This window comes from Marmota flaviventris, chromosome 9 (genome assembly GCF_047511675.1).
Source record: "Marmota flaviventris isolate mMarFla1 chromosome 9, mMarFla1.hap1, whole genome shotgun sequence".
Taxonomy (NCBI): Eukaryota; Metazoa; Chordata; class Mammalia; order Rodentia; family Sciuridae; genus Marmota; species Marmota flaviventris.
The window spans coordinates 52,463,012-52,486,687 of record NC_092506.1 but is presented as its reverse complement, the minus strand read 5'-3'; the positions used below and the strand labels follow the sequence as shown (position 1 = coordinate 52,486,687).

The window sequence follows — 23,676 nt, the reverse complement described above, 5'->3', positions numbered from 1 at the left end:
ACAGAGGGATCAAGGGAGGTGGAAGCTGGTGGGAGAGAGGGGAAGCCCAGGTTGAGTTTGTGGGTATCAAGTGGGCTGACTTGTTGGCAAAACAGGAAGCCATGATAGTCACACACAGGGCTGAAAAACAGGAGAATTTTCCGGGCTAGAATTGAGCAGCATTTAGAGCTTCTGAAACTGAGCAAGACATTCTCCTTGTAGGGGTGTCTCCACAGGGCTCAGACTCCCTGAGGCCTAGGGACATGTGAGTCACAGTCTACCCTCATGGAAACAGGGCTGCACTGCAGCTGGGGCCTGGGTTTTCCCTCCATACCCACCACCCATCCACCCAGCCCACCCTGCCTCACAGGGGTTCAGGGAAACCACCTGTAATTCTGGCCCTGCCTACCAGATGGGGAGTCTCCGGGGCCACTCCTGGACCTCCTCCCGCGGCGGGTCAAGAATCGCTCACTCACAGACTTGGCTTCTTCCAGCAGGGCCAGGTTTTTTTTCTTGTCCTCTTCTGAGATGCTGATGTCTGGCAGCTGGTCATTTACCAGGTCAATAACATGCCCCGCAGGGTCTGCAGAGGAAGAGTGAGCTTGGAATGAGAGCCACTGCATGCGTGGTCCTAGGCTGAGAGGCCCTGCCACCCCACACCCCAGCCCAGAGATGTCGCCCAGAGATAACACAGACCAAAGAAACTCAGCTAAGTGCTGGTGCAGGCAGAGGATTGCCTGGGGACAGACAGCAGCTTCCTCAGCCAACTTGGTCCCTCTGTGCCCTATTAGCTTGTAGCCTATGGCTGTGGCAAGTTCTCTGTCACAAATGTCACAAGTAGTCATAAAGCCACGTTGGGGTTCTAAAATTTCCCTAAACTCTGTTGTTCCAGGAAGGGCATCCAGGCTCCCCTCCTCCATGCTATTCACTCCCCCTGTTGTGTTCTTCCTTCTGGTCTCTGGTTGTTTAATTTTTTATTTTATTTTAACAATTTAGTGAGGTGAAGTTGTAGATGAAGGAAGAAATCCAAGGATCAAGGGCCACAGACACGATGTCATGGCCAACTTCCCTCTTCTTTCTTCAACTCACATGGTCTACTTCCCTCCTTCCCCAACTGCCCCTTCTCCAGCAGCTCACCTAGAGAGTGACACCATCTCTCCCCAGTGGCTCAGGACCATGAGAGTGGCTCCAAATACCTCCTTTTCTCCCACCCACTCCATATCCAACCACCCAATCAAGTCCTGGAATTTACCTATGAAATCGCTGAGCCACCCCTCATCCTTATTCGTGCCCATGGGCTATTACATCAGCCACCTAATAGGTCCCTGTCTTCAGGTCATTCTCCTCCATTCCATCCTCCATTCCTAGGGGAGTGACCTCTCCAGCTGTCATGTCTGACCATGCTATTCTCCTGTCTCATCTCATGGGGACTCCTCAAGTCCTCAAGATAACACAAGGTCCACACTCCACACTGGGTCCAGCCCATTTCTCTGGCCCCACCTATTCCTTCCAGGCACCTCCACCCAAGCCTTCTGTATGGGCTTCCTGCAGCTCCCATTTTCTTCCCCAGCCTTCATTCTCTTTCCTGGAAGCAGCTCCTCATTTTCATGAGTGAAACCCTTCTGTGGCCCACTACACTAGTTAGGAAGGAGCTAACCATCTCCACCCACAATCCTGTCCCAAGTGCCAAGAGAAAGAGTAGAAATATGTGCCAGCCTTGGCCAGCCAAGGAATGCCATCCATGTGTACACAGAGATCGACTCAGGGACAGACAAGTGAGACCAGGCAAAGGCAATCATGGGAATTGTGTGGGGCACATGGGGAAAAGAAACTCTCCTTCCATTGATAGGATAAAAGCTTAGAGTTGCTCATAGTCATTTGTTACCTTTGTATAAAGGACCTGCCAGAGAACTAACATACAAGAACGGAGACCTGAAAGATGGAATGGGACGATGACTAGTAACTCAGTTTGGGCACCTGGATCCAGCACTACCTAAAATCACAAGCCCTGGAATAATAATAATAATAATAATAATAATAATAATAATAATAATATGGTGTAAGCTAGTGTGAAGTGGGTTCCCATCATTTGAAAGAGTCCTGATTAACACAGCAGAGAGTTCTGTTGCCAATATGGTGCTCTGTTTGGCACCTGCTTCCTCCCATGTTTCTACTTTCACCTGCAATGCCTTTCTTTCCTCTTGTCTGTCTGTCAATTCTCTAAGAGGAAAATTAAGTATTATTTCATCTTGAAAACCGCTTCTACCCAGCCTTCTTACTCAAGAAGGAGAATTGGTCTCCTTGCCTTGGTTCCCCTAGCTTTTTTGTGAAGGCTATTCTGATCCTGTGTCCTGATAACATGTGTTCACTTTCTGGTGACCTCATAGCCTGTGACCAAGCTGCATCACATTTATGTTCCAATGGCCCAGGGAAGAGTGACACACCTCTGGGGAATGAGCAGGTGACTGGGGCAGCCAGCCCAAACACACTCTGACCTAGATGTGGGCCTTTCTAGAAGGGTTGAAGGACTCTGCCCTCTGAGCCCCCGAAATGAGCATCACCCAGCTGTCTCTCCTGGACCTCCTCTTCTTCCTCCTCATGTCCCAGTCTTGTCTTTTTACCACAAGAGATGGAAATCCGACACAGTACTTCCCGAGGCAGACACAAGGGGCTGCTCCACTCTGCCCTCTGGGCTCACAGGGCTGGGCAGCCTTGAAGAGGCAGGCTGAGAGGTGCTGCATGGCCAGTGCCAGACCTTAGTCTTCCTACTCAAAAACGACCACCCTTACCCACAGAAGTCAGCGGAGCAGTGGACACCTTCAGGTGCCGGTGAGACAGCCTTCTGTGGGGACTGTGAGCTCTGAAAGATAGATCAGAGTCAACTCGTTAGGAAAGCAACCTGGAAAAGTTGCCAGCTTATTCTTTCCGTGTCATCCTAGAGCAACATCTTGCATACATATTATGTATGATATAATATTATGCATATCCATTTCTTGTATCCTCCTTTGAGTCCACTTTGCTATTCTTGCTGGCTCCCTTATCAATGAGGGAAGTAGGTCTTTGACATAGGCTCACTGTATATTTGTAGGATAATTCTCTCTTTAATTTTTTGGAAATTACACTTAGACAATCTCATCCCACCTAGACCAATGCATGGGCCAGTGCTGTGTAAAACACACAGTGACATTCCTGTGTATGTGAGCAGGGTCCCTCCCAAGTGACCATCTTCCATATGGAACACACGATAGCCATAGGTAGGATTCTGCAGTCAGAGACACACTCCCAGGTTTGTCCACAAAATCTGGACAGTTATTATGAGAAACTTCTTGCTATGGTCCTGCTTTACTTAAGGGCTAGCAGAATGCAAAGGGACAAATCAAGGAGAGAAACATCATTTTGGAAGTGGGGGAAAGATAATGAGAAAATCCTAACCTCTGTCTCCCATTGTGAAGAACATTTTCATCAAGAAAATGATGCAAGAAAAAACAAAGATTTGTAAGAAATATTGCAATCTGCTCCCCACATTCTAGGAAATCCTGCCCCGCATAGCACAAGGATCAGGCACCTGGAATGTGTACCTGTTGGCCAGGTTTTTATCAGCGTCTCCTTCAGGTGAACTGGCATCCCCAGTCAGGACGATTGTAGGTGGACTGTGAAATATTTCTGTGGAGGGAGGGTCCTGGTGGTTTAGAACAAGAACACAGAGAGAGTTAGGCCTGGGTTGGTGGAGCTTCCGGCTGCACCAAGACACTCAACGCCATCTGAGTCAGTAGACCAATGCAGAGTGCTTGTTGGTTTACACTTTGTTGAGATATAATTGATAAATGAAAATTGTGTATATTCAAGGTGTACAATGTGATGTTTTGGTACACATGTGTGTTGTGAAATGATTATCATGATTAAGCTATCTAAAATATCTCCGTGTGTGTGTGTGTGTGTGTGTGTGTGTTGAGAATGCTTAGCAGATTTCAGGTATATACTACATTATTACTAGCTGTAGTCATCATGCTACACTTTAGTTCTCCAGAAGTTACTCATCTTATATCTGGAAGTTTGTACTTTTTGACCAACATCTCATTTCCTCCACCTCCTGGGCCCATAATCTGTACAATTTCTGTGGAAATAGGCCCATACTAATAATAATACACAGAGTCTCCTTTGCTACCTGCTTTGCAATATTTTCATCTCAGAATTATTTACAGGTGTATGTGGGAGACTCCTTGCCTCCTCTCCCATGTCCCTTCAAACATTTTCCTTCTCCTCTTTCTTGTCTCCTTGACATTTTGCTGTCAGCGCCCTCTGAGATCACCCTCCTGCCCAGGTTGAAGGCCCATCTCCTAATGCTCCAGAGCACCTCACCACCATCTCCTGCTGTTGGTGCTGCTTCCTGTACCTTTGCAGCAGTGGATCCCAATTGTCCTCGTTGCTACTTTCCCTAGGGGATGAGTCTTCTGAAGCCCCTGAGCATTAAGCATTCTTGCCTCCAAAGGACCCCCTGATGCCACGAGCTGGGGGCTGCTGACAGGCTGGAGTCCCTGGGTGGAGCCAGGGCTGAGCTGCCCTCTTCTGCCCTCAGTGCACAGATGTTTCCTTGCAAGGTGGGAGGGGCTCCTCTTTCCTTTTCATATTATACCTTATTAAGCGGTCCTGTACAGTGTTGTGTGGACTTCTTCAAGGCCACAGTTTGCAGTGAACCCAGCTCTTCTCATTTTCATTTGCATTTCTTTTCTCCCTTAGGACGTGAGCTGGAGATATCACCAAGCAAGAGTCCACCCATGGAAGGCTGTGTTGCTTCCCTTGCAGGGAGGATGCTTTTATGTGGAAACCTGAAGCCAAAGCCCTGAGAAGTGATTCCCTGCGCTCTGTGTGTTATCTGGGTCCCTTGTCAGTGTGGGGAGGTGCAGGGTTTGGAAGAGAGAGGCATTTAGAATCCCCCAGCACATGGAAGGAAGATTGAGCAGTGACTTCGAATGGGCAGGAGGAATAGAAAGCAGCACTGTCTATTGGAGGGTCCGACAGACCTGGCTCATATTCTTGCTCATCAACTATGGGCATTGAGAAAGTTATTTAATATTTCTATAATCCATGATCATAAAATCTAATCCACAAGTTAGCATGAAGATTAAAAATATGTCAATAAAGCACCTTGCACATGATGGGCATTTTCAATAAATTATTATTTGACTTTCGGATTACTTACCCTCCCATTCAGCAATTTTTTGTTTCCATCATGTGCTAGGAGCAGCCATATATATATATATATATATATATATATATATATATATAGAGAGAGAGAGAGAGAGAGAGAGAGAGAGAGAGAGAGACCCTCAAGAGCTCACAGTCAAGCAAGGGATAAAGAAAAAGTAATATAAAAAATTAAGATGATAAGAGATGGACCACATTCTGTGAAAACTCAGAGTAAAGAAGAAAACTATCTAATCAGGGAAACTGGAGAAGACTTTGTATTGGAGTGGGCATTTGAGTTAGGGGTCTTGAGGGATGGTTAGGAGCTTGCAAGACAAAGATATTAGGAGAGAGATCTGGGGCAAAAGAAATAGCAAAAGGCATTACTGAGAATTTGGGATTTGCCAGTGTACCTGGAGCCGGAACATGGATTATGGGGTATGAGAGATAAGAGACGCCACGGGGCGGGAGGATTGCGACTAGGATAAGAGGTGGAGTCAGCTTCTGAAGGACCTTGAATTCTATTCCACAGAGTTTGGTCTTGTACTTTTGGAGATTGGGACCCCTGGAGGGTAGATTTGGGAGTAAATTAACTGCCAAAGAGAGAACACGGAAATATTGACAGCAGATCCGTCCACGAATCCCCATGATTCGCAGTGGTGGAGATGACAGAAGAGGCTGTGTTGCTAAAGTATCCATCCTCCTCCTGCACAGGAATTTTGAAGAGCTCAGCCATATGCTTGTGGCTGGAACCTAGATAGGCCCATCTGTCCTCATAACCCCAGAGCTCCAGTTCCTCCAAGAACACAGATACCCGTCCTGTTGTAAAAGACTCCTGAAAGTGATGCCCAGGGAGCTTCCCAGAAAGCAACTACTCATTCTCGGGATGTATTCCCTTGACGGCTGTTGATGAGCTGGCCATGGCTTTGTCCTTTTGTGGCATTATGCCGCCGTTCCCATGGTGATACAATGGTCAAAGGCCTGCTCTGTCTCAGATGAATGTTGTGCCAATAAAATAAAATAATGCACGGATATCCACAGTGATAAGCATCATAGGGTCTACAAATACTCATTAATTATAGTTGTTCTCAAAACAAATAGTGGCTTTGCTCTGAGTGACCAGTTCTCCCCATCTTTTGTCCACTAACCTCCCCTGGTAAGAGGCCAAACTAGCAGCAGAGAGGTGGGAGCTCCCAGGGTCCAGCAGGGAAGCGGGAGGACTTGGAATCACGGTGGGAGCATGAGGACATATAGTAGAACAGTATCCGGGGAAGTCAAGAAGGGAAGCAGTGTGTCAAAATGGCAGGTAGCAGGATGAAGACGGTGGAAGGCAGGGCCAGAAGTGGGTGAGATGAGTTTAAATGAGAAAGCCAGCAGAGGATGGAGTGGGTTTTGACTGTGTGGATTCGCTGGTGGGCAAGAAGGGCTGAAGTGTTTCCATAGTCTCCTCATCACATCATTAAATATGTCTGGCCTGCGTTGTCTCTTAACTGTCAATCAAGGAATGAGCATCTTCTGTAGCATCATCTCTGAGCTCAGAGGTTGTTATGGTTTAGCCGTGGTGCCTCCCAAATGCTCATGTGTGAGACAATGCAAGAAGGTTCAGAGGAGAAATGTTTGGGTTGTGAGAGTCTTAATCTAATCAGCTAATTAATCCCTAATGGGATAACTGAGTGGTAACTGGAGCAGGTGGGTGTGGCTGGAGGAAGTGGTTCCTTGGGGACCTGGCTATGGGGTATATATTTGTATCTGGAGAGTGGAGACTCTCTCTGCTTCCTGATCACCCTGACATGAGCTGCTTCCATCTGCCATCCTCTCCAGCCATGAAGTTCAGTCTCACCTTGAGTCCTGAGGAATGCAGCCACCCTTCTATAGACTAAGACCTCTCTGAAACCATGAGCCCTCAGATAAATTCTTCCTCCTCTATAATTGTGCTGGTTGGGTCCTTTAGTTACAGCAGTGAAAAAGCTGACTTCAACAGAGGCACAAACCAGAGACCTGTGGGACCTTTTTCTAGGAGAAGTTATAAGTTTTTAAATTACTTACCAACAGTTCACATTGGAAACAATGTGCATGGAGGTCTGGATGCCCTGCTTTTCTTTAAACTGAAATATCAAGCAATCTCAGGTCCACAGTTCTGCAGAGTAACCCTTGGTTTAAGCCATTCAAGCTGTCTTGCTTCAATCATTTATGGCACCTGGCCCCAAAGGCATCTGAGTTATTGCCCTCATATAAGTGATTCTTATTGTGGCCTGGTTTTCTAGAACATATTTAAGGTTGTGCCTTAAGTATCCCCCACTCATATCATCTTGATGGCTGCTATGGTTTGGATATGAGGTATCCCCTGAAAGCACCTGTGTTAATGCAGAAATGTTTGGAGTTGAGATGACTGGACTGTGAGAGCTATAACCGAATCAGTCAGTTCTAGTTTGAATAGACTGACTGAATGTAACTGTAGGTGGGTAGGGTGTGGCTGGAGGAGGCAGGTCATCAGGGGTATTCCCTGGGAGGGTTCATCTTCTTTGCAGGCCCCTTCACTTCTCTCTGTTTCAGGGCCACCATGAAGTGAGCAGTGCCCCTCCACCATGCCCTTCCACCATGATTTCTGCCTCACCTTGGGCTCAGAGCAATGAACCCAGCCAACCATGGACTAAACCACAATAACCATAAGAAGAAAAAAAAAAACTTTTCCTCCATTAAGTTGTTCTTATTGGGTTTTTGGTCACAGCAACACAAGGTTGACTAATAATGGCTCATGCATGACTCTTGCTATAGGAACACCAATCAAAACTCTGACTATGCTCATAGTGTGCGTGGGATTCCTTCCCTGGGTGGATGCTATCCTGACTGCAAACATGTGATCTCCCAAAACTGCCTTCTTTAGGTTTGCCCTATTTATAGAGAATTTCTTTCCTGAGTCCTCTGGTAAACAAGAAGAAATGCATGTTAGCTAAAATACCATTCTCATACACGTTATCTCATACAGTTCCTGTCATCCCTGCGATGGGGCTTTCACAAATTCCCAGCATTCACAAATGCAGATGAGCTACATCTATATAAAGGGGTGGGATGGGCCAATCATGTTGCATTCCAGAAAAATAATTGTGGTGCTGGTGGTGGAGTATGTATCCATCTCTGAGAGTTTAACATATCAGTCTTCTAAGGAAGAAGAGTAACCGATTTTACTTTATGTATGTATGTATTTTATGTATGTATGTACTACCTACTTCCCCCAAGCAATTTAAAGCATCTGACAACAAAATATAAGACATAAAAATCATAAGTCCTTAAAAATGGGGGAACAATTTGATGGACATAGATATCCAAAGCAGATAAAGAGCTCTTGCTCCTTCTAACCATCTCTGGTTCGGCTCTGAAGTGAGATTGTTTGACCTGAAACCCAGGATCTGAGCAGATGGCTTTAAAGAACCGCTCAACAGGAAGAAAAGAAGAAAAAGAAAAGACAGAAACCTCCTTCTTTACTCTCGCCTCTCAACGGACATGAAAGGGAAAGAAATCTTGATGCCCGTCCTCACTTCTCTTTTCCCCTGCTTTTCTTTCCTCCCTTTTCTCATACCCTTTCCTCTGGTGACGCTGGTTTACCTTTCCCACCCAAATCGTCTCCCTCTCTCTTTGTCCCTTTCTCTCCATCCATCCGTCTCTCTCTCACGTGGGTGGGCTTTCCCCACTCAGCTCCTTCCAACAATTGATCGTGCAGATCATCTGAACCTCTGCTTCTGTGATTGGCCCTAACCAGTTTACAAGAGTCTTGCAGAGGAAGGACCTTCTCTGAGAAGAGGGGCCCTGTGCTGGCAGTGATGGAATGCCTTTTGGACTCCAGGAAAGGGATGAAGTCTGCCAACATGACCACATTATTGCTCTTAATTCTCTCCATTCATCTAGCAAATATTTATTGTGCACCTATGTAGACATGGTCTGTGCTACGGCCTGGGGTCAAAGGTGAGCCAGGCAGCCTCTGCAGTGCTTCCTGGGAGCATCAAGGGATGGAGAGAGGAAAGAGTACCTGCCCCCACACCCGATAGCACCCTCAGGGTTGGCACCTACAGGGCCAAAGGCCTGCAAGGCACTGGAGGGAGCAGCTTTCTACTTGGAATTTTCTCCGCCTGCTGGCTAGTGGCCACGGGCCCTAAAGTAGTCCCATGGTGAGTGCCTTACCTGGGACAGCAGTTCCTCTCATTTAGAGGAGGGTCGAGGCAGTGAAGCCCACACAGAAAGGCAGACCCACACCACAGTGGTGAGTGCCAAGTGTATCACACAATTCTAGCTTCTCAGAAACCTGGAGGCAAGGCTGGGCAGAGTGGTGCATGCTTGTAGTCTCAGCGACTCTGGAGGCTGAGGCAGGAGGATCACAAGTTCAAAGCCAATCTCAGCAAAAGAGAGGTGCAAAGCAACTCAGACCCTGTCTCTAAATAAAATACAAAGTAGGGCTGGGGATGTGGCTCAGTGGTCGAGTGCCCCCGAGTTCAATCCTGGTACCAAAACAAGAACAACAACAACAAAAAAAAAAACAAACACAGGGGGCGTAAAGCAGTCAAGAGTCATGAAGCAGTCCCTGAACCACCTGACACGGAACATCCTGGTCCTCATTCTCTCCTTCCAATGTGTGCAAAATACACAAGCAATACAATAGAAGCTTCTTCCCTAATTTGCTCACAGAATGGTTGGGTACCCCATGGAAAATTCTAGTTTTCTGCAAAATCGTATTTGTGGGAACATTTGTGTCTTGTGTGGGCTGTCTTTGACTCTAGCAGGGACTAAGGAAAGAGTATTCTAGAGAAGAGAGTGTGGGAAGATTCCAGGATCCCTCTGGGGTGAATTATGCCAGGTTTTAATGCATCACAAATACCTGTCCCTATTCCCATTCTGAGCTGCCTGACAGAGGCAAGCCTTCAAGAAAACTTGTTCAGGCGGGCAATGCATGTGACTGAATTTAGAGTTTGCCAGGCAAGTCACTTTGAAATTCAAGGGCCTCAGACTCAGAGGCACACTATTATGATACAGCTTGTCTCTTACTAGCTATGTGACCTTGAGCAAGTTACTCACCCCTTCTGGTTGTGAGCTATAAAGCATCTTCCCTGGGGCATCAGGCCACACAAGCCCCAGCAGTCAAAGCCTCCCAGGTAGCCTACCCCGAAGTGCCCTTCACCTGGTCCAAGCCAGCTCTTACTCTCCACTTGTCAAACAGTAGATGCCTGGTGCCGGTCACAGAGAAAGGAAGCAAAGAAACATGCAGGTAGAAGAAAGTGATCTGATAGTTACAGAGACCTCCTGCAGCTGGGTCCCGTCCCAGATACCATCGTGTTCTCTCATTTAATCCTCCCAGCAATTCTGCGAATGAAACTTAGGACACACACCTAGAAATTGCAGGTGATAAAACCTCCCGACCTGGAACAATCATGAGACAATAAAAGCAAAGCTTGTAGCATAGAGTTGACCATTAACATGTTTCTTTTTCTCCCCCTTTTTGGTCCTGGGGATTGACCTCAGGGGTGCTTATCTGCAGGGAGGTTTTTTTTTTTTTGTTATTGTTTTTGTTTTATTTTGAGACAGAGCTTCATCAAGCTGCTTACGGCCTTGCTAAATTGCTGAGGCTGGCCTTGAACTTGTGAATCTCCTGGCTCTGCCTCCAGGGTCACTGGGATTACAGGCATGTACCACCGTGCCCAACTCCTGTTTTGATTCCTACTTTATCAACCAAAAAAACCCCACAACTTGTCCTGGGGCTCTGCAGCCGATAAACAGTGGAGGTGGCGAAACACTGGCTGGGTCCCTCCACTGTGGCATCCCTCTCTTACAGCCATCTTCCTCTTTGATGGCACCTCCCCTGGTTCCTGGCATCTTGCCTGCCTCTGACACTCCTCTCTTATTTTTCTGAGCTGCACACTTCCTCACAGACGGTGCCTCTTCCTCCAGGAAGCCTTCCAGCCAACATGGGGTTGAATACACAGCTGGAGGAAAGACAGCTAGGGCCAGAAGTGTCTTGAGCACTGCCCCTGTCACGGGTCCAGAGGTGTCTTGAGTACTGCCCCTGTCACGGGTCCAGAGGCCTGTGCTCCCTGAGGTCCATTTCCCTTCCCTGAAGCCAGTCAAGTACTGTGGGGCTGGAGCACCTCCCAGCAAGTTCACTCAATAACAAGCACACAGGTCACATTTTGTTCCCCTTAAATAAATCTTATAGAAACATTTAAATGTTTATTTCACTCATAAATTCCCAGGAATGCACAACAGTTTCCTAAGCGCCTGAGCACAGGGATAAATTTAGGCCAGTGTCATAGACGGAAATATTAGCTTTGACTCCCCAGTATCACATGACGAGACTCAGACTAGGCAACAGTAAGGAACAGCCCTGGCCCCGGCACGGGTGGGCGTGTGCAGTTTGGCTCCTTTATGGGCCCTGGGTGACAGCCCTGGAGAGGAGGACCCTGTTGGAAGACAATGCCAGGTGGTGGAGAGGTAGGATGGGCCTAGACTGGAGTCCCACCTGGTGACCTCCAGGCAGTCACTTAGCTTCCCTGACTTTCATGTTCTCAAACATTATATGGAGCTAAGAATGCTCATTTTTCAGACTTGTTTTAAGGATAAAAACAAATACAGCAATAATGATGCCAAGAGTGAGCGTGTGATGGGTGTGCACTGTTTAGCCGTAGCCTGGAGGGCAAGCTGGGGTGCCTCAGTAGATAGGGGCCCAGTCCCAAAGAGGAGTTAGTGTTCTTACGGCGGGATGAAAGGACTCTCAGGGAACTTGCAAGAAAATGGTTATTCTAGTGTCAAGGCCTAAGGCCACAGGAGGAAGTGGCAGTGCCTCTGCCAAGGTCTGCTGGCCCTGGGCTCCTCCCAGCCAAGCACTGAGGACCAGTTCCCTGGCTCCTTGCAGCCTCCCCAGTATCCACTCTGTGGATCCTCCCATGTGCCGGTGCCTGCCCCGCCCCTGGTGGACCCTCTTTCCTCCACTCTAACCTTGGGCTTTAGGGGTCGATAGCCAGATTATCCTGCTTTCTACATCACTGTTTTTGCCTCATGCCCATGGACTTCGAGAGCGTGGAGGTGGACAGGATGGCCAGGCCTTATTCTGTGGGGTCACTCAGCCAATCAGCATCATCTTGTATCCTGCCTTCCTAACGCTATTCCTTCTTCCATCTCTTCCTCCCTTCAATCCAGCATCCAGTATCCCAGTTATCCACCCAACTTACCCCACATCCACCCATCCATCCATCCATCCATCCATTCATCCCTCCATCCACCTGTCTGTCCATGCTTCCCTAAGCCCCTACCATGCACTAGGGCCTCTGCTGAGAACATAGAATCGTGGGTGAAAGACATGGCTCCAAGTAGCTCATACATAGTTTCACAGGGGTGACAGAGAAACACAGAATGACAAGTTACTTCACTGCTCACAGTAAGAACTAAGGACAAATAATTGTCATATGCATTCCTGACCATCTGTAACTGCCAACTTTTCTGAGACACTGTCCACTTTAACCTAGGCACTCCCACAGCTATCACCTCATAGCTCTTACTCTGTCCCTTGACCCTTCCAAAATCCCCTCTCCAGGGAGAATGGAGCATGAAGCACCTGCTCCCCATGCCTGTGGCTTTTGGTACACAAGACACTGGCTTTACTGCTGGGGACAGTCAGAAGGTGGTAAAGCTGATAGGAACACCTAGGAAGGAAACTTAGGTTTGAATCTCCTTTCAACCACGACACTACTATGTGACCTTGACAATTACATAACTTCCCAGACTCAGTGTCCTCCTTGATAGGATAGAGATAATAATACCCACTTTGGAGAGATGAGACCACACAGCCACTACCCAACATATGCCTCACACACCAGATCCCAATTCTTTGTTCATTACTTATTTGACGATATTTCATTATAGATCTTACTTGAGCTTGTTCTTACAAAGGGTGTAATGAGGTAAGTGGAAATGACTCAAAGGAAGATGAATTCAAAATCCTAGGTAGGAGCATTCAGGTACTTCCTTCCCAGTTTCTGGTGGTTAGACTGTACTTACTGGTCTCCATTTTCTCACCTGTAAAATGGGATAATAACAGCACCTGTCTTCTGGAGTCACAGTGAATTTACTGCATATTAAGAGCAGTGCCTGGTTGCAGGAAGCATGGTATGAGGCTCCTCACGGGGTGACTTTGTCAGGGGGAGGTCCCTACTCTACCCAGTCCTTGCAGGGATCCAAGTGTCTTCCATGTTTATCCATTTTGTCTTCATCTCATTCCTGACAGAGAATTGGTTCTTTGGGTCCTAAAACATTTTCCTCCAGTGGGTGAGTACACATTCTCCAAGGAGTCTCCAGGGAGGAGCAGACAGAACCTTTTTCCTGGCCAGTGAAGACAGGTTCTAGATAGCCCATGGGAGGTGAGATGCTATCATGGTTTAGATACGAGGTGTCCCCACCGCAAAGCTCACGTGCAAGACAATCCAAAAAGGTTAGAGATGAAATGACCAGATTATGAGACCTTTAACCTAATGGATTTAACCTTTAACCTGTGGATTAACTGGGTGGTAACTGTAGGCCAGTAGATGTGGTTGGAGGAGGTGGGTCGCTGGGGGCGTGCTTTTGGGGTTCATATTTTGTCCCTAGTGAGCATAGTTCTTCTGCTTCCTAATTTCCATGTCCTGAGCTGCTTTCCTCCTCCATTCCCATCTGCCATGATGATTTGCTTCACCCTGGGCCCACAGCAATGGAGTTGGCGTCTATTAACTGAGACCTCTGAAACCGTGACCCCAAATAAACTTCCTCTCTCTCCTCTGTTTATCTTTTTAGAATCTTTGGTCACAGCAAAGAAAAATCAACTAAAACAGATGGAGAGAGAAGCTGGATACCCATCTAAAATAGTAAAGTGGAGATTGTTAGGCTGTAGGTGATCTCAGGATCTCACAGAGCAAACATCCTCCGGTTCTAGAACAGAGAAGGTTGTGGGGGAACTCAGAGCAAATCAAATCAGAGAGAATGAGCACTCAGTTGCAAATCAGCTAAGATATGAGCATGCTGAGAGCAGGAATTGGTTAGTGAATGCTCAACAAACATTTATTGAAGAATTTCAATAAGCATTTATTAAGTAAATGTGCCTTCCCTCTATATTTGTGAAGTGCTCACCATGTGTAAGTGAAGTCTTCTGCTGCCTGTGGCTCAAACACCACTGCAGTATAGTGGGATATTTTCTGGACTAGAAAGAAGAAAAGTAGTAAACTGTAACAACGTTTCTTTGACTTGGAGCTGTGAGACATTAGAATGCAGGCCTGTAATTTCTTTATATGAGACTTTGGACAGCTAGTGTACCCTGTCCAAAACTAATTTCCTCATCTATAAAATGGGCACAGTCACTGCTCCTTTATAGAAATGGTATGAAATAAGCTGAGATAATAAGTGAAAAGGGTGTAGTCTAGAAAACATTAGGAGCCTGTTTGTCAGTTTCTTTTCTTCATTTGGATAAGACGCCCACTGCTCTGAACTTCTGCTTTCCTAGGGAGATGACCTCTGCCCTGCTACCTCCCAGTGGTATAGGAAGGTCAATTGCTTTGTGCTTATTAGGGATTAAGCATCTACTATAAGCTAAGCACTTTGTTTAGCATTCTCTCTCTGTGTCTCTCTCTCTCTCTCTGTTTGTGTGGATGTATAAATATACATATATATGTAAACAATTCTGGTAATTGAGGTGAAGCGCATGGGTTTCAACTTTTGTTGTATTATCTAGTACAAATTATTTTCTTTTTTCTGTGCTCAAATTCTTCACATAAATGGAAATAATAATAGTATCTACCATGCAAGAGTTTTGAGAGATTTAAATGAGGTCATACATACCATAAGCCTAGCATAGAGCCTGGCACACAGTAAGTTCTCCATACTTAGTTACTGTGTTCACAGCTCTTACTGGAATCCTCAGCCTATAGAAGAGGACACTGAGGCAGGATGAATTGTATCCAGGGTTGCCCTCAGGAAAATGGAGCCTAGCTTTCCCCCCTGCTATTGCTGTGACACCTGTGTACCTCTGACCCAGAGCATTTCCTGCAGCTTCCAGGACTCTCTGGATGCTTGAGGGGGGCGGGATGAACCGCTGGTCAATGCCTCTTCTAAGAGGATAGACCCCTATATTGGCTCTGGCCCAGCCCACTGATGGAGGGTGGGAGCTAGGATGGGTCTCTAACCCTGTCACTCCCATTTGTTATGGTGGCCCTTACCATGGTCTCCAATTCTGAGCCAAAAGAGTAGCTTGATGGATAAAGGTTCTAGACACCTTGCAAACAGCCCCCCCCTCCCCGCTTTTAGGGCCACATGCCAAGAATTGCTTATCCAACCTCATCTAGGACACTTAAAATTTTGGTGGGGAGGCCATTGGCTAGTCAGGAAACACAAGATGCTATGTCCTTCAGTGCTAAACATCTACCTAGAGCCTCAGATATGAAGCACACAGTGGCTGCTCTGGGAGACCTGGAGTGCCTCATGGACGAGGCCGTACCAGGCTGCAGCATGGTGGTCTGTGTTTCTCGGAGTCAGCGTGCATCTTGCTGTGCTGCTTTATGTCTGGCTGAGGGAGAATGAGGAAGTCACAGGGCAGCAGGATGTGAGACTGGAGCTTTGCTCCCTGGCCCCAAGGGGCTCCTGCAACTGAGAGGACAGTGAGCAGAGGGCCTTTGGTGTGAGCCATGCCACAGCTACAGTACTCGGGAGATCTCAGGACAGTGGATTGGCAGCCCAGGACAAAGTCCCTTTGGCCCAGACCCCAGAGCTCTCGTGGAGGTTCCGAGGAAAAGTCTGAGTGCAATCTCCAGGATCAGGTGGCCAGGGTTTAAATCCTGAACTGCCACTTGCTAGCTATGTGACTTTCGAGGAAGGTAGTCCACTTCTCTGTGCCTCCGTTTCCTCAACTATGAAGCAGGAAGGAACACATCATTTAACTGGGTGGAAGTTAAATGAGTCAATACAGTAGAATAGTACTTGGCACCTGATTAGCTGTCACTATTAAGTGGCTTTGTGGGTAATGGACATGGGGGCGGGGTGGTAGTAGGGAGGCTGGGGCAGATGATGTGAAGAGGTCTGCCTACGAGTGACCTGCCCTGGGGGCTTCCAGAAACTCTTGGTGAGTAGAGTTTCTCAAGTGGAAGTCAGAGCCAGTGAAAAATCTGGCTCACAGTTAGTATGAGCCTCTTTGTCCCCCAGGTTTGCCAGGCACCTCTGAGATTGGTATGCTGTCCCCATGAGTTGGCTTCCAAACAAGGCTACTGGTCATAGGCCAGGGAATCCCTGATTTATTGTCAGACTGACTCTGGGGTCTGGGGCTGCACAGTGAAGTGGGGACAGGTTGGCACTTGCTTTCAGGCTCTGGACACTGTCACTGGAGCAAAGACTGAGAGACAATGGGAAAGGAGATTCTGGGAAGATCCAGAAACTGGCTATACAGGATTTCATCTGCTACAGGCTGTCGTCAGGGGTAGAACTGAGGGACAGCCTTGGGGAGGTGGATCCAACTCAACCAGGACAGAGGTGGCCAATCACAGCCCAAACTTCCTGTGAGATGGTGAGCCTCCTGGCATCAAAACATTCCTACAGATTCCCAAGACTCATCCCTGAAGATTCAGCAGGTCTGGGGTGCTCGAGAGCCTGCGGGTCCACAAGTTCCCTAGGTGACTGGTTTAGGGCTCATGTTACAGAGAGCTTTGCCTGTCTGGGAGGAGGTTAGATGTGATCTGGGATCTTCTAGCTCTGATGGTCTGTTATTCTTGGGTCCTCAAAGGCCCCAGACCTGTGTCCTGACAGCTTCAATCCTTCCAGAGCCCTTGGCTACAAACTCTTCCCTTTGCAAACTCTTTCCTTTGAGGGCCTCGCTATTTATGGGCCAACCCAGCAAACACTGCATGTGCGTGAATGTGCACACAGAGAGAAAACCAGAATCTAATCCCATAGCTCATGTGTTTTTGTGTGAGGAGGCTTCAGCTAGTTGCTCATGCCAGCGATGGGAAATGGGGGCTGGGGCCAGAGCAACCAGAACTAGGGCTGGACCCCGGGGAGCTGTAAACTCAGAAGGATGCAGAGTGGGAATTCACACGGTACCAGGACTTCCGGCTACATCCTCCTGGCCAGCCCACTTCCCTGGCTGCCTGACTTCCATTGTTCCTAAGCACTCAGGATCAGGCCCCTGGAGGCTTCAGCCCAGCTCAGGAGACTTGACCCTCCCCCGAGGCTGAGGCTGCCTTAAAAGCCCAATGTGGATTGTCTAGTGGATGCAATAGCAGCAGCATTTTAGCTCTTTAGTGGCAATACCTGATTGGTTTCTAGGAGAAGTCTGAGAGGCTAGGGCCAGGCAGTAAGGGAAGAGAGTAAAAGAATGTTGAATCTCATGCGGTGGGGATCTAAACTGTCTCAGCAGCATGGTCCCCCACCTCTCTGGCTATGTTGGGCTGTGATCTGGGATCCTCTACCTTGGATCGTCTATTATTCTGGGGATCCCCTAAGACCCCAGTCCTTGGCTACAAACTCTTTCCTTTGCAAACTCTTCCCTTTGAGAACAGAGTCCAGAGGCAACAGCTCAGTTGTCCTAGTTGACACAGGAGGAATCACAGACATAAAAAAGCAAACAGGTTGGTCTCAAGGTCTCAGGACTAGAGGCCATCAGAATTCATGCTATCATTTTGTAGAAATCTGGTTCTGGCTTGAGATCACAGGGATACTGAGCCTGTGGGAAACTAGAATCTGGAGCTCTTGCTGGTCAATCAAAGGTCTCCAACCCCTGCCTTTGCAGTAAGCCCATTGGTTCCTTCCCCTCCTAGACTTCCTCTAGAAACTCACCTTCACTCTGTCCTCGGGACCGGTACCTATGTGTAGCTTGAAGTCATGAGAGTTAGAAGGGCCAGAAGTACTCCTGAGGGTATGGTATGAAAGAACATCTCATGAAAAAAACATAGAACCAGGAAGACTAGAACTCAATAGAAAATGAGTTTATCCTCCCTGACAATGGAGCTGTGTCTTTGCTGATCTTTCATTTCTGTTTTTAGGAATGCTTTTATTCTTGGGGAAGCTCTTCGGGGGAGTTGCCCAGGATGGGAGAGCTAGATTTCACATGAGGATCTGATTCAGGGCACTGCCATTGTTGGTGAAGGGCTAAGGGTCGGGTGACCATCAGGAGAGGAGCCCAGGGGAAGTCATGACCTGAGGATCTGGGATTAGTCACGTTCCAATCCCATTGTGGTTTCTCCTTGTTGCCATTTCCTTCTTCAGTCCCCAAGCTCTTGGAACTTGGCAACCTTGAAGCTTGCTGATAAGCAAGGACCCACTCTGGCCCAAGATGTCCCAGGGTGGGCGTGGGGTGCTTGTAAAACCCTGAGCTTCAATCTGCAGACAGAGAGATGGGACTGGACGCACAGTCATTTAGACATTCAAGGAAAGGACACCTTGCCACCCCAAGGCTGCCAAGTTCTACAACATCTCAGACCCATGAACTTGGGATATGGGGATACAGGGACCATTCTTTTCTAAGTATTTGCTATCTAAGTTCCCACAGTCATGATGTATAAGAAAACAAATGTCATCATAACATGAACATATTCACTAGGAATCTGCCCATTTGGAACAATAACGCTCACTCATACATTCCTGCCTTGCTTAGCAAGTGTCCATCCCAGTGGTGCTGGTCAGTTTGGACGACTGTCAGATAGCACAGGACGATACAAGTTCAGTGCAAATCAACTGCAAAGTTCATGAAGTAAAGAAAACAAGGCTGGGAACCTTCATGTGCACAGTCTTTGACCAGCAAGGATCAGATGGCGCTGGATCAGTTAACAAATTAAGAAAAAATAATGAGGATGATGGCAAGACAGGTTCTTCAAAACTGGGTGGTTTGAATAGCAAAGAATTTAAAGAGATCCTTAGATGAAGCCCTTAAGTATTAAACAGTCTCTTAAGAAGGTGTTATAAAATAAATCTTAGGGAATGTGGCATCATGGGAACATATCATTTCGTTGGTATAAAAAAGAATAAACATATCAACACCCAAATCAACACTTGATTCTTTGTTCAATCTGAAAATTAGCATATAATCTACACTTTGTAATATATATAGCTAAAAACAACTTGTTTTCATAATTTCATTTGCTTGATGATATTATCTTCATTAACTTATTTTCCTCATGTCCCATTTTATAATAAAATTTCACTGAATACTCTTTTCACTATTTGCCATGAAATTTTGATCTCCATTTTAGGCTGATTCACTCTAAGTGGCCTTTGGCTGGTGCCCATCACCACCTCGATGTGACTGGACTCTCTGTGTGGCAGGTTTTCTTCTAAGCCTTTCTCCAATTCAGGAGGAGGCTGCGGGTTAGAGGGTTTGAATTCCCATAAAGCCTAGATGGTTCCACATGCAGGATGTCAGTCATGGTCACTTCAAATGAACTCAGGGTGATGTGTTCCTCTGTTTGGAAGCCACATACCTTCCCCAGGTACCACTGCAGACAACACAAGCTGCCTGAGAACCCCCTGACCTGCTGAGAGCTGAGGCTTCAGCCCAGGGCACTTGTCTTGGCCCCCAGCCAGGCTAGCCATGGGCAGGGAGGGGGGCACTTACTTGACTGGCAGGGCTCTGGGCTGCCTGTGGCTCTCCGGGGGGCTCCTCGTCCTCGGGAATGTGGGGCATGGCAGCCTCCTGGCTGGAGTGGCCGCGTGTGCCCGGAACCTCTGCTGCGTCAGCCCCAAAGATGCTCCAAGAGGCCTGGGCTCCGCAGGCTGGGGAGACGCCAAAAGGACAAGTCAAATTCCTTCCCATCCCTGTCCCAAGCTGGGTTCCATTTCCAGGAGCCAAGAGCCACGGAGAGAGCCAGCCTGAGTTTGCATCAAGCCTGAGGTCAAGCTAGGCTAGGAGAGGGCATTTGGAAGTGCACTTCCTCCGGCTCTCTGGCTTTGTTTACAAAGTCAGAGGTGACCTTTTGCATCTAATTTGGTCCTTACAGTAAACATGAGCTATTTCAGAAAGGAGAAAAGTGCTTCAAACTCCTCAAAGCTGTATCTCATGAAGGATACTCTGTTGGGATCAGGTTGGTATTTGTGCACCATTTATTGAGTGCCTACTGTGTGCCAGCCACTATCCTAGGAGCATGACTACCATCATCTGGTTGAATCCTCCTGAGGACCTCTGACGTAGGCATTGATGGTGCCATTCTACAAAACGGACTTCCTCAGAGAATGGAGGCTACTTGCCCTGAATCACACAAAGAACCAAGCGTTTACATCTGGATCTTCCTGATTGGAGTCCTGGGTTCTTTCCACTACACCACACAACCTTCCTTGGCAGTTTTCTGACCTCCTCCCCATGGAGAGAAGGACACTGTCATTTCCTGAGCACCTTCTAGGTCACAGGTTCTAGGTGAGGTGCTGCTGACTGCTAATTTGGTCAGCAGGAGGAAGAGCCAGAAAGCTCCACCACTTTCCATGATATTAGGTGTTCTTCTCGTCCACAGAAAGGGCTTGGAAAGGCGGAATCTGGCATCAGCCCCAGCTCCCGGACCCGACCCCTGCCAACACACACCTCCAGACCTCGCTCCCTGAGGAAGGCAAGGTGTCTGGCTCATTGCAGATATTCCAAAGACTCACAAAAAAATGGCTGTTGGTTTAAAGAACTAGAAACCTTCAGCCCTGGGATTTGTCAAGGTGACCACCTTCTTGACGGGTGCTTCTCTGCTCTTAATTCAATAGCCCCACTCAGCTCGGAAACGGTAGGGGCGACCCCTGCTGGTCACCTCAAGAAATCTCAAGTTCAGCATGGTCTGAACATCATTCGTTCTTTCTCTACAAACACAATTTGCTGGGTCTGTGCTAGGCACTGTGACACCAAGATGCTGAGGACGTGGTCTTGGCCCCCCAGGAGCACGGAGTCCAGGGTTAGAGGCAGTCAGAAAACAGCATAATGGGGTAAACACTTTGGCAGTGACAAACCACAGGAAAGAATCCCTATCTTTGGAAACTGGGAAGGAGGACGAAATGTTAGTGAAGATTCTACTTTAGAAATAGTGCCAGGAGTGGTGGCGCATGCCCATAATCCCTGCATCTTGGGAGGCTGAGGCAGGAGGACTGCAAGTTCAAAGCCAGCCTCAGCAATTTAGCAAGGTCCTAAGCAGCTCATCAAGACCCTGTCTCTAAATAAAATACAAAAAAAAAAGGGCTGGGGATGTGGCTCAGTGGTCGAGTGCCCCTGAGTTCAATCCCTAGTACCCTGCCCCCCCAAAATAAATAGCGTTTGAGCTGAGCCATAAATACTGAAATGCAAACGGAATCTATCTAGACAGAATAGATGAGATTAGAAGAAGAGAGGCCACCCGTGCAGATTTAACCTGGCTCTCAGGAATGAGAGTCATGGGGCCAGGGCACTGTGTTTTCCATCCCAAGGGGCTACCATATGAATACATTGAGAGGTTCTCCCAAAAGTGAGCTCTGTGGCTAATTTCTATCATCTTTACGTGGAACTCAGCAGTAATGATGCCAGTGATACCTAGTAAAGTATTTGGTAGCAGGGGTTATATGGTCATAGCACCACAGCAAAAAAGTATCCACAATCCCCAATTCTACTAACAAAGTTGGTCTTATCTCCCACTCAAGATTTGCAGGTCCTGGGTATCTTGATAAAAGTATGGTTTCCAAAACATGGGAGGTAACTGTTCCATCTTTCCTTTAGGTCTTAAACTATAAAAAGTGAATTGTGCTCCATAGCATAAGAAGGACTCAGACAAATTAGGACATGTTCAGAAAAGGGGAAGCAGGATGTTAAGAGGACAAGAACTTGTGTTTAAAGAACTAGAGGACTTTGACCTGGACAAGAGAAGGTACGGGGAAAAGTGTAATCTCTTCACAGAGGTTTGAAAGGCATTCATTTGAAGACTGTTGTTCCCCAAAGGACAGGTGCATGACCAGTGACACAAAGGTCAGAGAAGGAGGGCAAAGGAAACCTTGTAGTGTCTGGACTCTCTGAAGATGGAACAGGGCACTCTTTAAGGCAGAGAGCTCCCTAGTCCTGGGAGAGTTGCGGTAAAGGCTGGCGCAGGGGCCACAGGATTCCCAACCAATGCCAGGAGCTTTCCAGTCCTGACTTCTGAAATCCTGGACTCTTCTTAGTCACAACAAACTGCAAAACCTGAGGCTTCATCCCAGAATTCTGGAGTCACGACATTCCACCATCACATCAGAAAGACCCCGATTTTAACCCTCTATATCCCTTCCCCGTCCCTCTCTTCACGAAAGTCCCTGGTCAGCAAAGCAAACAGCAATGACTGAAGATGGTCAAACACTGACGTAGCGGCCTGCTGCAGGAGGAAGGCAGAGTGGATGGTGGCTGAGGTCCCACCCTTGACAAGGTGGAACCCAAGCTGCTCAGAGGAGCCCTGGCAGCCCTGCCTGCAGCCATTCCCACGCTGCTCCGGCCCTGTTTGCTTTCTCTCCCATCCATTATTATAAACTGGCTGCTTAAAATAGCAAGGTAGAAGCCGAGTCCCTCCCCCAGAATGACATCTGGGTTCCGCGGGAGCTCATGGGCACATGGACCTCACATTCATCACAGCAGAGTTTGGAATACAATCTCCAGGAAGTGGTGATCTAGAGCACCAGCCCAAAAAAGGAAAAAACATTTGGTGATGTTTGGTCTCCCTGCAGCTCCTTCTTTAACTGGCTTCCCGGCCCTTCTCGCTCTCTCTCCAGCTGGGTCAGGAAAGGGTTAGATGGGACTATCCCAAGAACCAATCAGCTCTTTGAACTCCATAGATTATGCCTCTAGCCAGTGCTTAAATAGAACCTGGCCCATTTAACAGGAAGAGAAACTGAGGTGCAGAGAGGAGATACAACTTAACTGGGTTTAGTAACCTTTTCTAAAAGTGCAAGTTACCCAAGAGCCTCTTCTGGAGTAAATTTCCATCATTTGTATAACTCAAGAGGCTAGAAATACCACTCTTAAATATGCTTATCTGCCCCTGTTAGTGGAACATACTCTTGTTCATGCCTGCATGCATCAGATATTTCTAGGTTTCCCACTTTGTATGAGGCCCTATGCTAGGTACATTTCAGGTGCTACTTTGCTATTTTGTTTAACCCTCATGGAATAGGTTGGATTATTCCCGTTGAAGATATTCAAGAATGAAGACTTAGAGAGGTTCAGCAACTTGCTCAAGATCACACAGATAGCAAATGGCAAGAATGATAAACCAGGCTCGTCTGACTCCCAGGCCCGTCATCTTTCTCCTCTGCCTTCTCCACCAGGAGTTCTGCTAGAGTGTAGCAGAAAAGCCTAGCACAGGTGCCCCACAACCCGCTGAGAACCAGAGCATCAGCTCCCAGGGGCAGGGAAGGGGAAGCAACACCAGCACCTTGGTTGCCAGTCCAGGGGTCTTCTGAGCGCAAAAGAGTGGGCCACAGTTTGAGGTTGCGTGACCCCCACTGTGTGGAGCTACAGGGGTGTTCCTTCATCCTTCCGTCCACTGCGTCAGCCATACACTCCCCCCT

At 47.6% G+C, this 23,676-nt stretch overlaps 1 protein-coding gene across 10 annotated transcripts in view; it reads right to left on the bottom strand.

Moving 5' to 3' along the window:
- Irag1 (inositol 1,4,5-triphosphate receptor associated 1) overlaps positions 1–23,676 on the bottom strand; it is a 118,725-nt gene that overhangs the window by 56,689 nt on the left and 38,360 nt on the right. For 5 of the 10 annotated variants that reach the window (XM_071616389.1, XM_027942254.3, XM_034636607.2 and 2 more), the window contains 4 exons: positions 19,763–19,920; positions 3,558–3,658; positions 2,769–2,839; positions 389–562 (listed from right to left, as the gene is read on the bottom strand). In XM_071616389.1, the coding sequence (XP_071472490.1) occupies positions 389–562; positions 2,769–2,839; positions 3,558–3,658; positions 19,763–19,920 (504 nt within the window). Of the gene's footprint in view, positions 1–388; positions 563–2,768; positions 2,840–3,544; positions 3,659–17,988; positions 18,061–19,762; positions 19,921–23,676 lie in introns of those variants that run through there. The other 5 variants (XM_034636610.2, XM_027942259.3, XM_027942260.3 and 2 more) reach the window with 5 other exon arrangements.